General features: G+C 36.9%; 1 protein-coding gene across 2 annotated transcripts in view; it reads right to left on the reverse strand.

Moving 5' to 3' along the window:
* Positions 1-1,142: 1,142 nt before the first annotated feature.
* LOC104322740 (3',5'-cyclic-AMP phosphodiesterase 4D) overlaps positions 1,143-13,829 on the reverse strand; it is a 108,549-nt gene continuing 95,862 nt past the window's right edge. For both annotated transcript variants that reach the window (XM_069775396.1, XM_069775397.1), the window contains exons 3-10: positions 12,708-12,880; positions 11,636-11,734; positions 11,382-11,546; positions 8,930-9,029; positions 4,329-4,483; positions 3,677-3,799; positions 2,997-3,179; positions 1,143-2,391 (exon numbers count right to left, since the gene is read on the reverse strand). In XM_069775396.1, the coding sequence (XP_069631497.1) occupies positions 1,981-2,391; positions 2,997-3,179; positions 3,677-3,799; positions 4,329-4,483; positions 8,930-9,029; positions 11,382-11,546; positions 11,636-11,734; positions 12,708-12,880 (1,409 nt within the window). In that variant the 3' untranslated portion in view covers positions 1,143-1,980. The remainder of the gene's footprint in view (positions 2,392-2,996; positions 3,180-3,676; positions 3,800-4,328; positions 4,484-8,929; positions 9,030-11,381; positions 11,547-11,635; positions 11,735-12,707; positions 12,881-13,829) is intronic.

Below are 13,829 nucleotides of genomic sequence, written 5' to 3' on the forward strand. Positions count from 1 at the left end.
GATATAGAAGAATGCAAAATGCATTTAAAAGCTGCATTATTAGCCAATCATTTTTAAACAGGTTTTTATTCTAGATCTCAGACACTTAAAAAAACCCCTGTATTCATATCTGCAAATTTACTGCAAAATTAATCCAAACAGGAAATGGCTGTTTCTGTTTTCTTTTGTTAAGAAATCATCTTGTTATTGTCATTTTACCAGAATTTTACAGAGTGGGAGTCTTCTAACTTCCCTAGGCAACTATTTCCCATCTTCTATGCTCAAAACTACAATTTTAATGAAGGGTAAAGCGGAGTAGATAAAAGTCCTTCTTTCGTGTGACCAAACAACAGGACTGGAAAATGACAAATATGAACTCCTACCTCCCTTTAACTTTCCAAGTTACAGAAGCTTTCAGTACCAATTAAACTGAAAAGTAGGATTCCCTCAGCATAAGCTGGACAAAGGATGAAAAGATCTGACATTGAAATAATGTGGAATAAACTACAACTCTCATGATGCATTGCTCATTTACTTAAAAACATAAAAAGAAAAGACTGATCTGGCTCTTCTTGCAACAAAAACATGAAAAAATAATGCTAATCATTATTTTTATGTTGTACACATCTCAGATTAGCAAACGGTTTAACTAGATAGCCGACAGATAAAAAGTCATTAAGAGAGTCAAAATTGGAAATATTACACTAATGCTTTTTTCACCAAAATAAATATTCCATACATTGTATTAGCCTGTTCTGATTTAGCAGTCTATAGCTCCCAGCCAAAAATGGTCTGGAAACCATGTTTCAGAGGGAAACATGCTATTAATATAGCAGAAGAGCTGCTTTTGTGTTAAAAAGACAATTCATTACCTTTCTTACAGGCTCTAGTCCTGCAAATTATAATCTTAGTGGTCCAGTTGGTTTCACTGGGACCACTTCTGGTAGTAAGACAGAATTGGCAGGATCAGGCCACTATGAGGACAAAAGCACAATGTAAGTTCCTCTAATATGTTTGGGAAAATTATGATGAAAACAAACAAACAAAAGTCATCATAATGAAAGAGTTTTATGTAACATAAAGGATATTCATGGAACTCGCCAATATATAAAATAATAGACTTTTACAGCTCAATATTACCATGAGATTCTAAGGTGCAAAAAAAGAAGGAAAGGGTAAAAAACCCTATAAGTATTATCCAGTGTAGCACAGATTTGTACTGAAAACTTGCAAGTTACTCTTTGGAAAAAAAATAACCAGTGGCAGATGAAGTCTGAAAGTGTTTTTCTTTAGATATAATACCTCAGTACATTTAATAATAAAAGTAAGCTCTACAAAAGATCTCTCTTTTACATATTATACAAAATGTAGAGGTTAGTGCAACTCAGTGGCTCACACTTTTTTCAGTCACATATCAGGAAGACTTAAAATTAGAAAATTATGCAATTTCCACAGCTCATCTTCCTATTGGTAACAGATTAATGTTGTGTCCCATCATTTATGTGCATTCGTTTTCCATTAGGAACCTCAGTTTATTTTCTGTTTCCTCTGATGATGAACATTATCCAATGCTTTGCTTGTGAAATAAAATTAATTCAAAAACTATCAAAGCATATCAGCATTTGGTTGGTAGGTGGTACTCCTCTGAAAACATTTGTTTTATTTAATCAGATCTGCCAAATGGAGAGCTTATTAAAATGTAGTTTATGGATGTTCTCCCCTCCGCTTTCTGATGCCATGGATGTGAAAATTCTGATTACAATATTCCTGAGTGCCAAATTGAGTCATCAAGGTCAGTTTTGATTGACAAACATCCTGGCAGATGACAGTGAGTTGTGACCATGGTTGTAGCATATGACATACACTTTGGAAACCATTACCTAATAAAAAACCCAACCAAACAAACAAAAAAAAACAAACAAAAAACCCCCCCAACCCCAAAACAGAGAGAAAGAGGAAAAGAAAGGGAGAGGGAAAGAGAGAAAGAGACTGTCTTAATTGTTACGTGTCAGGAGAATGGTCTTCTACCACACAAGGTTCTGTCTGGTTCTCCTCCTCTTCTACTTCTTCCCCCACTTGCTCATCAAGAGGAATTTCAGTGGATTCTGAATCCTGGGTGCAAAGCGTCTTGAAGTCACTGCAGCTGGTGTCTTCTTCTACTTGACTTCCACTGTCCTTTTCAGTGTCTGACTCACCGTCTTCCTCAAGTGTTAGTTCAAACTGGAATTTTTCAGTTTGGCCCTGCCTACCCTCTTCCTGGTCATCAGGTGCAGGAGAGGGGCTTTGAGGGATTGTGCTCTGGTACCATTCTCGATTGTCCTCCAGTGTATCTAAGATATCCTGGGCATCTGGGTGAACAAGATCTGCCCATGTCTCCCACAGAGGATGAACAATGTAGTCTATAAAACCCACCTGTTTCAAGTAATACAAAATTAGGATGAGCTCTTATTCACAAAGAAATAAACAACTATGCCTGTAAGTTACACAATGTCTGAGAAAGATAATGCTAGTAAGAGACACTAGACATGCTACCCTTAAGGTGGCTAAAAGGAACCCATGCTGTTCTATGTAGTAAATAGGGTCTTTTACATTTCAAAAGTCTGATTCAGGATATTGGATAAGGACTTGGAAAGGATTTGTTTTCAAATGAACTGTTTATTCCAAACAACTCCACTGCATCTAGTGAGCCAAACAGCTGCTTTATATTTAATTCTGCTTTTGAAGGAAACCCTAATAAGCAGCTGTACAATACTCTCTTCTGAAGCATATGCTTCATTGCAGATCACTACAGTGATGGAATCCCTTCAGCAAACACACTGCCATGTGCTATGTTTTCACAGTAAGAATCTCAGCTCCCCTCACTTACTATTCAGAAGCTGAATTAATTAACTAGGAGGAAATAAAGGAAATAAATAGTGCATTCAGAAATTCATCAAAACATAAAGAATGACTATGGACCACCCTTTTCTGTTAAAATGTCATACTGTTTTATTTAAGTGCCTACTCAAATCAATTACCTGTGATTTTTCTACAGATGCATTGTGCTTATCACACATGGGACTTATCTCCATTCCCCTCTCTCTTTCCCGATCTCCTTGACGGAAAAATTCCTCCATTATTCTGTCTGTCCACTGGCGGTAGAGATGAAGTGGCTTAGTTGGATTGCTTAGATCTGCACAGTGCACCATATTCTGAAGAACCTAAAATAGATTGAACAACTGCGGTGTTATTACACTGGAGAAAAACAGCTCCTTTTCAATTTACACTTTTGGTGGCTGTGAAACAGAATCTTGAAAATACATGTAGTGCAAGATTTATTCTAAACAGCAAAAACTTATGTGCTTGGGTGTTTTTCTCACTTGCAATAATAGCCATGAATTACATTGCTTCAGCTGCTTCTGCATGTATAAGTGACAGAAAATATTTGAGAGAAAGACCAATCAGGTGCTGATAATTTGAAGGGAAGGCCAAAGCCACATTCAGTCCAGAAGTACTTTACCACCCCATTACTCTCTCAGAGAGTCACTCAGTACCTAACAATATGTCACAGGTAGGAAACATGAGGGAGAAGAGGGAAGGGAGTGAGTCATTGTGTGAGAATGGACAGCTGATCTAACCCATGCTGGAGAATGGGCAGGCCAATGTTATTAAGGATGTAAGTCAATACAAGTGGCTGTTTGCAGATGAATTTTCTTACCTGAATCCTGTCTGAATAGTTATCAAGAAGTAGGACACCAGAACTTGTAACTTTTTTGGTTTCAACCATAGTTTTTAAATCAGCCAATAGATTCATATGCTTAGACATGTCTGTTGCAAGTACCTTGAAAGAAACAAATGAATAAATTAATATTATGTAAATTATTCTAATGATTTTTAAAAAAATCTTTGAACACAGAAATAAACAGTTCTGGGGGGAGCCCATAACTCCTGTATCTTAATACACTATAAAAGTCTGAGTCCCATATGTCATTAGTGTCCAAAACAATAAGTTTTCATTTTGATTAGTTTAAGAATACAACAAAATGATTATCCAGAATTGTTCAGAAAGATCTGATCAGCCTAAGCTCATCATCATTTCAGTAGCAAATTTCTAACTGTGATGGTGAAATGGCATACACGTCAGTATGAAAACAGCTTGAAGGAGGATTGTATACCTTCCAAAAATGTATAGATAGTTATTGAAACTGAAAAGAACCCACTATTCATGTTTGGACAATACACAATAAAACTTCAAACTTTTACTTCATTGGTTATGGGTCTAATGACATGTAATTTATCATAAAATGTTTCTGTGCTTTATTATTCAATTTGCTAACACTATGGAAGAAGGACTCTCAAGCAGAACTCACAATGTCAATGACCATTTTCCTCAATGATTGCCTCTGTTTCTTGGTCAAATTCTGGAAAATGTCACAATTTTCTTCCTGCAGCAGCTTGAAGCCCACAGCTAAGTGATGATTCTCCAGTACTGATGAGTCATTGTACATCAAGGCGAGTTCAGAATCTGCAATAACAGTCACAGGGCAAAATGTTACTAAAGCCTGTGCTTCTACCAAAACCCTTATGATTTTTTAAATTCATTACATTCATAACAAGATTTGCAGATGAACTTTTAGAAACAGAGTTGCTGTAGTTCACACACCATCAAAAGTTACAAAATTAATTTAACAAATCAAGGCGAAGTATGTCAAGGAAAATAAAAAACCAGCTTTGCAGTGAAGCATGTACACATACCTTGAGTGGCAAGTTAGAAAAAATACAAGGTATTTTTCAGAATACATTTTCATATCTGCATGAGGTCACATGGAAAATATATGCATAAACACACCTAAATTAAAACACATACTGATGATTTCTCTTCTTATCCCTCCCTCCCACCACAACTACTAAAATTCAATTGTTTAAGTCAAGGTGCACCTATCCAGTACTCAGACCTGGGAATACACAGCTGAGGCTTTGCTGCAGGTCAGACAGAGAGCACACATCTTGGTTTTCAAACCATGCCCTTCTGCAGTTAGCTAAGGTATTCAGATACCTAGCCAATTAGGCCTAGGGGTCAGTAGTCCATGACAATAGGATGTTTTGAGAGGAGGCTGGTCTGACTGTAACAGCTATGCTTCTGGTCTTTTTCTTGTGTCCTGGTTTCAGCTGGGATAGAGTTAATTGTCTTCCTAGTACCTGGTACAGTGATATGTTTTTGAATTAGGTATGAGAAGAATGTTGATAACACTGATGTTTTCAGTTGTTGCTAAGTAACATTTAGTCTAAAGTCAAGGATTTTTCAGCTTCTCATGCCCAGCCAGCAAGAAGGCTGGAGGGGCACAAGAAGTTGGGAGGGGACACAGCCAGGGCAGCTAACCTAAAGTGGCCAAATGGGTATTCCATACCATGTGATGTCATGTCCAGTATATAAACTGGGGGGGAGTGGGGGTGGGGGGATCGCCACTCAGGGAATAACTGGGTGTCGGTCGGCAGGTGGTGAACAATTGCATCGTGCGTCACTTGCATATTCCAATCTTTTTATTATTACTATTGTCATTTTATTAGTATTATCATTATTAGTTTCTTCCTTTCTGTTCTATTAAACTGTTCTTATCTCAACCCACGAGTTTTACTTTTTTTTTTCCCGATTTCCTCCCTCATCCCACTGGGTGGGGGGGAATTGAGTGAGCGGCTTCGTGGTGCTTAGTTGCTGGCTGGGGTTAAACCATGACACCTTGGAAGGTCATGTGTCTTGAAAATGCAAGCAGTGGCCTTGCCTACTGCCTCGTACTTGAGCGTGATCAATGCCTGATGCTGTAATGCTGCCTTCTCTAACAAAAGTATTCTTAACTTGGTCACTCTATATGGCTGCGAGAATAACATACACTTTCCTAGCAATGCCTGTACTAAGGCACTCACACAAGGTCTGCATTTGTCTGCTCAGGCCCACTGAACAGCCAGCTTTGACAAATAAAAGCAGTTACAATTTTCTGCACAGTTTTAGATTCTACCCGGGGATACTGCACAATCAGCTTGCGTATATTTTAAGACACAGCTTGCAAATGAATCTGTCATCAGAAATGAATACTTTTTATGCGATCACACTTGTCGTGTGCTGATATTAATTTCTATTTATTACAGCTGTTCTATCCTAAATTTAACCATATGTAAGTCTATTCTAGTCTTTGTCTTTATCTTCTTTTACAGCAGCTTTGTTTTAAAATCCCTCTAGCTCAATGGGGTGCCTATAAAAGCTCTGTTCTTCAGATTTCATTAGCCTCATTATGCATTCTCCTGCTGTTTTCCTCTCCTGTCTTGAATACATCCATCTTGTGAATCAGGAAACCCTTCCTCTACCTTTCCTTATCCTGATGGCAGCAAAACCATATTAGAAAAGAAAAAGAAAGTGAGTTTGTCAAATGATGTCTTTCATCTTTCACAGAACATTTACAAAGCTTGCCTACTTGTTATTTTTCTTACAAATACGACAGGCACTGGTTTATTTTCCTTTAAAACAGCCTTCTAACGAGCCCCAACTGCAAAACACTCAGCATTGCCAAACTACTTTGGAAGAGCTGGATCTACAGACAGAGCTAAAATGTGCTCAACTTTGTAATGGAGGTGGAAATGGAAGAAAGTTCCCCCTTGGTAACCTCTATAACACATTATAAGCTTCAAGAGTATTTGTCTGGAAGGACAGAGGTACAATGATCAAATAACTATTTCCTCTGATGCTAACACAATCCATATTTATTTGGTCTTTAATAGCATTCAAGAGGGATCAGATTTTTAGACAACTGTGTAAACAGACTTTAAAACTTGAAATAGGGAAATAATATTCAGAAATATCACATGAGTAATTATAAAGAATAAGCTGAAATATGGCAAGCATGTACATACTTTAAGTAAGTATAAGTCTATTATGCTTTTAAAAAATGTATTCTTACACTTCTTAGTGAAATGTTAATACATTGTAAGGTTCATTGGAAAATGTAAAACTAGATGGAAGCAAATGATCTTCTAGAGGTTAGGAAAAATCTGGGATTTGAGAGACTTCATGTGTGACTTTTGTACAAGCCATGTGGACATTGATTCTTAAGCTCTCATTGAAAATGATAGGTATTAGGTAGCTAAATAAATCTAAATTAGATGGTCTTTATCTCTGTCTCTGTCCCTACAGTTTCTTCTTTGTATACATAACTCAAAAGGGATAAAATCCTTTTGTCTCTTTTCAGCTTGGCAACAGCAGTTCCAATTAGTGATGTTACTTGATTGACATGGAAGCCTTCTCTATCAAAAGCTGAATTGAGAAGAACAAGACATTTCTTCTAAACCACTAAATAAGCAGCATAATAATCACTCCTAACATAGCTGAATTTCAACTATCTGCCTAAAAGCAAAAGCTTTATGTATCACTACTTCAACTAGCCACTCATCCTGCTTAAACCTGAACAACTCAGTGGTTTCCTCATAGCACCTCAGAGCCACCAATATATCCTGTTATTCAATTTCTGATTAAACAAATAAAAACTTTACTTGCATATGCCTACTCTTAAGAATTTGGGTATTACACACTGTTTTGTGCACAAAGCTTGATTCACTCTCTTCCTATACCACACTGCTGAACTGTACTGGTTACCAATACAGCACCAGAAATCTAGAGTCAATCCCAATCCTCCTCCTTTGCAGATGAGTCACCAAATTGAATTTCACTACAGGGTAGCCCTCAGGCCATTAAGGCAAATAAAATTAGATGCAGGCTAGACTGGAGTGGGGGTCTTATTTGAACGTACAGCAGCAATGAGTCAGAACAGGCGCTCCCTTCTTCAAACTATACTGCTGATATGGGGTCATATTATTTTAGCACCAGTGCAATAGAATCACTTAAGTGCAGGAATGACAGCATCTATAAATGTGCAACCAGATGGGTCAAATATGCAACATATTGCAAATATGCAATATGTTTCTATTTCTGTAGCTTTTTTTTTCTTATGTGCTTGGATTCTTAGTATTATTTCAACTTCTGTACTTCTGGGTCTGGTATTGTAAAAGGAGAAGTCATCAGATGGCAAAAGAAATAACACTGTATGACAGAACTTGCACTAACTTACAATGTGCTACTCACTTATAATAAATAGTAACATACACCACAGAAATCAAAGCAGATTACATTGGGGCAACAAGCCATTCAGTAAATGTGTCATGATCAGGTTCAACGAAGCTAATAGTGTTTTTCTTCTAGTAGAAGATTAAAGAGGGGGAAGTGGTTCATGCAATGCTGCAGAGAACAGCCTTGAGGAAGGAAGAACAAGTACCCGGGGTTTCAAATTCGGAGATGGCATTAGGGTCTCATTTCATTAGGGCTTTTTCCTCCACACATGGAGTGCCAGCAAGAGACTCACAAAAAAAAGAGGTTTGCCATAGCCTGCAGGGACAGGCTGAGAAAATTCAGTCCAAGAGGCAGGAGTATGCAGAGATGAGAAAACAAGTACAGCAGCCAGGGAGAGACGGGCCTGCCAGTCTGCTAAAAAGAAACTTGTTTTCTAAATTTCTTAAAAATGTATGGCTATCCTTGGTCATAACATATGCTTCCAATATAAACACAGAAACTGTTGTCTTCCTTTTTTTGATATTTTATTTAATCTTCCTTCATTTTTCTCCTACAACTTTATTTATTTATTTAATGTAAAGCAACTAACTTCCAGGAAAAAGACCACATCCAATACATTGAAACAATGCCAGGATTGTAGTTCATGTCTTAGCAATTTTTGCTAGAGGGTACTATGTATATTATTTCTAAAGTTACAAGCAATGCAAAATAATATCCAGTTAAAAATACAAATACCTATCCATTTACTGAGAAAAGGTACAGATAAAAGCAAACAAGTAATGAACTGCATATTTTTCAGGTGCTATGTGCAGATCTTGCAGCAAATTTTTGAGAAAAAACACTGAACATCAAACTTACTTGTGTTGATAAGAAACTGGTTTGAAACCCCAGGATGATCTACATCATGTATTGCACTGGCAAAAATTGCTGCAAGAATCTCCAAATCAGTAAACACTGCCTAGAAAATCATGAAACAGAAATGATAATCACTAATCAATGAAAAAATGTTTTCAAAAAAAGGACTCTACCTTGAATCTAGATCTGAACAAGCAAAACACATTTGGAATGTATCAGGGATCTTAAGAGATTTTACACATAGACTATTATAACCTTTTGTAAAATTGTCAGTTACGTAGAATTTCATAAATATTTCAAGTTTGGCCATCAAAGTAAAACTATCCTTACTTCACACTGACAGCATCACTAAATTCAGTAACAGCTGAAGGTTTTTTTCAGCTTCAGTCTGTAAATAAATTCACTTTTATTAGATCAAGTACAGATTTAGGTTTCTAACCTACAGCACAAATTGAAGTTAAAAATTTCAGTGTGATTCCTTGTCCTGGTTTCAGCTGGGATGTAGTTAGCTGTCTTCCTAGTAGCTGGTACAGTGCTATGTTTTGAGTTCAGTATGTGAAGAATGTTGATAACACTGATGTTTTCAGTTGTTGCTCAGTAGTGTTTAGACTACAGTCAAGGATTTTTCAGCTTCTCATGCCCAGCCAGGGCACCTGACCCAAAGTGGCCAAATGGGTATTCCATACCATGTGACGTCCCATCTAGTTTAGGAACTGGGAAGTGGGGGGGGGGGGGGGGCGGGGATTCACCACTTGGGGACTGGCTGGGTGTCGGTCGGCAGGTAGTGAGCAATTGCCCTGCGCATCATTTGTACATTTCAATCCTTTTACTACTACTGTTGTCATTTTATTAGTGTTATCATTATCATAATTAGTTTCTTCTTTTCTGTTCTATTAAACTGTTCTTATCTCAACCCACGAGTTTTACTTCTTTTCCCGATTTTCTCCCCCATCCCACTGGATGGGGGGGGAGTGAGTGAGCGGCTGCGTGGTGCTTAGTTGCTGGCTGGGGTTAAACCACGACATTCCTACATATCATGGTATCATGTTACATCTGACATGTCTACATTGCACAATGAACACATTGTCCTGTATTTGAAAGATGCACATCTCCTAAATGATGCTAAAGGAAAGGGTGACAGACTACAAGGCATCTTACTTAACATTTACTGATTTGTCTTCTGTATGAGATTATTAGGAAAATAGGAAGATAAAACTGCAAGGGACCTGGTGTGTCACCAAGTCCAGTCCCCTGTTGTCACAAGCACCCACATTATATAATTGCTTTCATAACTGATCAAGAACAGCTCAGAAGTGTGTAGGTCAGCAGTGGCACCAGGCGGATATTGCTATTTTACTGGCTAAAGCTCCGCTGAGAACAAGGCCATGAAAAACAGTTGATCTGGAAAAAAACCCAAAAATGCTACTATCAGTTCAGCTGTTTGGTGAAGCTAGTGGTGATTTAAGAACATAATCTGATCTTTCTTCTTGAGATAAAGAAAATCTTTCCCAAGAGAATTCCTCAGTCTTTTGAGGATCAAGACCTACCAATATTCTTAAGGTCCACTTATAACCCTCTCATTAAGGAGAAGGTAAAGCAGAAGCATTCAGTAACATAAAAGATTGGTGATTATGAAAAACACTCAAAATGCAGGTGTGTCCCCCTTGAAAATGAGGGCAAATCCTTCTGAACTACTAAAATTTCAACTACTTGCTTTATCTGTCTTTTTCCAACAATTTACTGGGATATGTCAATGTTTGCTATACTAAGGGCTGAATTTTACTTAAAAAGGGGAAAGTAATCTCTATCTTTCACTTCCTTTCACTTCACAAGCACTTTCAACAAGAGAATTCCTCAGAAAAGAACATATGAAATGTTATTGTTTTCCAGATAATTTTGAAACATTTATTAAAAAAATAATGAGAGAGTCCAGTGAAAATTTAGTACATGTTCTACTCTCCCTGAGAATCAAACACAAAAGTATCTTTTCAGGATCAGAATGAATATGAACAAGGAAAAAAAAAAACAACGAACAAATGGCTCTATTGAGGGAATCCCATTTTATCACTATCTTTCCTAAGCAATTCCACTAACTGTGGTTAGTGAGAGTCCCACATGGGAAATAATGACAGAACAGGATGTAGTATTAATAATGAGATGGTGGAAACAAGTTATGCATTGTGTTACAATGAAAAAGGTTATGACAGCACAAATCTGCAAGTATAAAACCATGATTTAAAAGAAAAAGATGTGACATTTTCTGTGTAATATTTACATGAAAATAAACTTTGATCCTTCACAAAATATCTTTAAAATAGCACAATTCATGAAAGAAATGTCAAAATTTCTTTTAAAAAATACTGCAGAAACTAAGATCTTTAACATTTAGTTTAGAAGAGTCTTAGTACGTCCCTTTCTCTCATGCCTGCTTCTTTCCCACCTTAGCATAGTTTACCTCTAATGCTGGGGTTGACAGCAGCACATGGGTTGACTGAACAACATCTGCAGCATGTATGTTATTGTGATATGCCACATCTGAATGGTAATGGTCTTCTAGGGTCATCAAGTAAATTATTAAAGTGTCTACTGGAATTTTAAATGTTTTTAACAAGTCCCGTTCCTAGAAAAGGAAAAGAGAAACAATTAAGATTACAAAGCACAGAAAAATCTCCAAGACAAGCAAAAAGCAGTATGGCTACTGCTACTTGCCTGAAAAATGGCATGCATGATGACTGTCAAAGGTCTGTTTCCAGATAATTCTGCTACTCTGAAAACCTGAAGGCCCCATTTGTCCACATCTTCTAGTTCCTAGAACAGAATCAAGAAACAGACATGTTGAAACCTAACACACACATTCTGGCAATTTTTGATTGAAACAGCTACAAACAGCAGACTCATGAAGATTCAGACCTTGTCACTGTGAAAATTATATGCTAAACTCTGAAAGGGGGAAAGCTGCTGCTACTAATCTTGTAATATTTGAATTTGCAGCTACCAACTTTCTAGATTTTAATTCACTAGGCAGGAAAGAGTGCCTCTTTTAAGTGGATTGCTCCAGTATCTTGAATGAGCTGAACTGACACACTTTGCTATCAGTGACAGCAGAGTTCAGCAAGGAGGAAACCTCCAGAGATTCTGTGGTTCTGCTGCTGTCTCCCTGGTTCTCAGAAACAGACTCTTCAAATAAAGGGGGAGATTCCTGAAAACATAAGGATAGGCATATTTCAAAATGCAAAAATCTAAAATTGAATGAATAATCACTTTATGCCAGTTTTAGATTATTGCCAAATAGTTAGCTGCTGGTGTAAAAAATCACAGGAAATGTCACTAAAAACAAAACCACAACTGATGTACATAAAACAATACAGCTTAAGACAGGACCTGCAAGGATAGCTCTAATGCTATATACAGTTGTGCATTTTCAAAAAAACATAGGGCTGCTATATATTCTCATTCCTCTGATAGTACATAGTATGTTTACTATTCATTCCTCAGATATTATTTATGAATAAGCAGCTTTATTAATGCATATACAAATGCTAATTTACATTCCATCTCCAGACAGCAAACATTCCTGCTGAAATCTTGTTTATGTGGAAATTAATCTTCATGGCCTGATTCTGATTTTATTTGTTATTCTTCCATTTCACCGGATTTATATTATTTCAAGTGAGACCAGCCTTTGGTGCTACAGCTTAAAATCAATGGTTATAAGCAGAGGATGGAATAATACTGACAAGTCCAACCTCTATTTTAATTCAAGGACTTAAATATTCTCTACCTTGGCAAGAACATCTTCTTGGTCTGTTTTAACTCCAAATCTGGGGATACTGGAATTAGTCAAGCTGGAGCTGTGCATCAGTTTTTTGACTCCACTGATCTGGGACATTGGCCTCTTCTTTTTCTCTTTCTCTTTCTGTGTTGGAGAAGGGATTTCAACTTCATGTTGTTTGTCTTCAAAAGAATAAAGAAAAAATGATAATTTTGAAAGGAGTTACAAATATTTTTTGTCCACTGTACTGTTGAGTTGTGTATTATGGATATTGTAATTCTTAACAAATCTCCAAGATTTTGCAACAGATATTTCATATCAAGAGCAGTAAAAACATGAAAAGATAAACATAAACCTATACCTCAATATAAGCAGATTTCTATTTCACAAATTGCCTCATTATTTCTGAACTGGCTTTAAATGTGACTTGCGACTGTCTGATTTCTACTTTTCCTGCACCCCTAGCACTGTAGATAGGGTTAATCTTTTAATTTAAAAAATGTTATTACAACTGAAAAGAAATCTAAACTTTCATTCTTAAGAAAATTTTAAATTTCTTCTTTTCTGGGAAAAACACTCTCTGAAATTGTATTTCTAAAAAAATCAAAACGGTATCTCATGCAAACCTTTACAAAACATTTCAGGACTCAAAGGACCTAATATTTGGGGACTGGTCCTGTTTGCGTTAAGACTGCACAACTCAGAAAGACTTTTGCCAATGGAGCCATATCAATAAACGCTTCAGATTTAGAGGCAGTTCACGCTAGCAATGCAGTTCTTTTCTACACCTCCCAGTCAGAGTAAGTAATACTGACAAAAGCACTGTTTTGCTAAAAACCATTTTCCTGTGGGCTTTTGTCTCCATAGCAGTATCAGTGGCATCACTTCATATACCACATCAACATATATGCCAGAAAAACTTTCTAACAATATAGACAAGGATTAAACTGAGAGTAAAGTATATTTAGGCCATTGCTGCAGAAACAGTATGGGGGTGTGGAGCAGTGCAGACATCTGTGGTCCCCAAAGAAATGCAAGTTAGTGCAACAAAGGACTCTCCTGCCAAAATTGCTAGGAATTTGCATTAATTTTTGTTCATTTGATTCATACCATTTTTAAACAGAGTTTTAA

This window comes from Haliaeetus albicilla, chromosome W (assembly GCF_947461875.1).
Source record: "Haliaeetus albicilla chromosome W, bHalAlb1.1, whole genome shotgun sequence".
NCBI classification, from domain to species: domain Eukaryota; kingdom Metazoa; phylum Chordata; class Aves; order Accipitriformes; family Accipitridae; genus Haliaeetus; species Haliaeetus albicilla.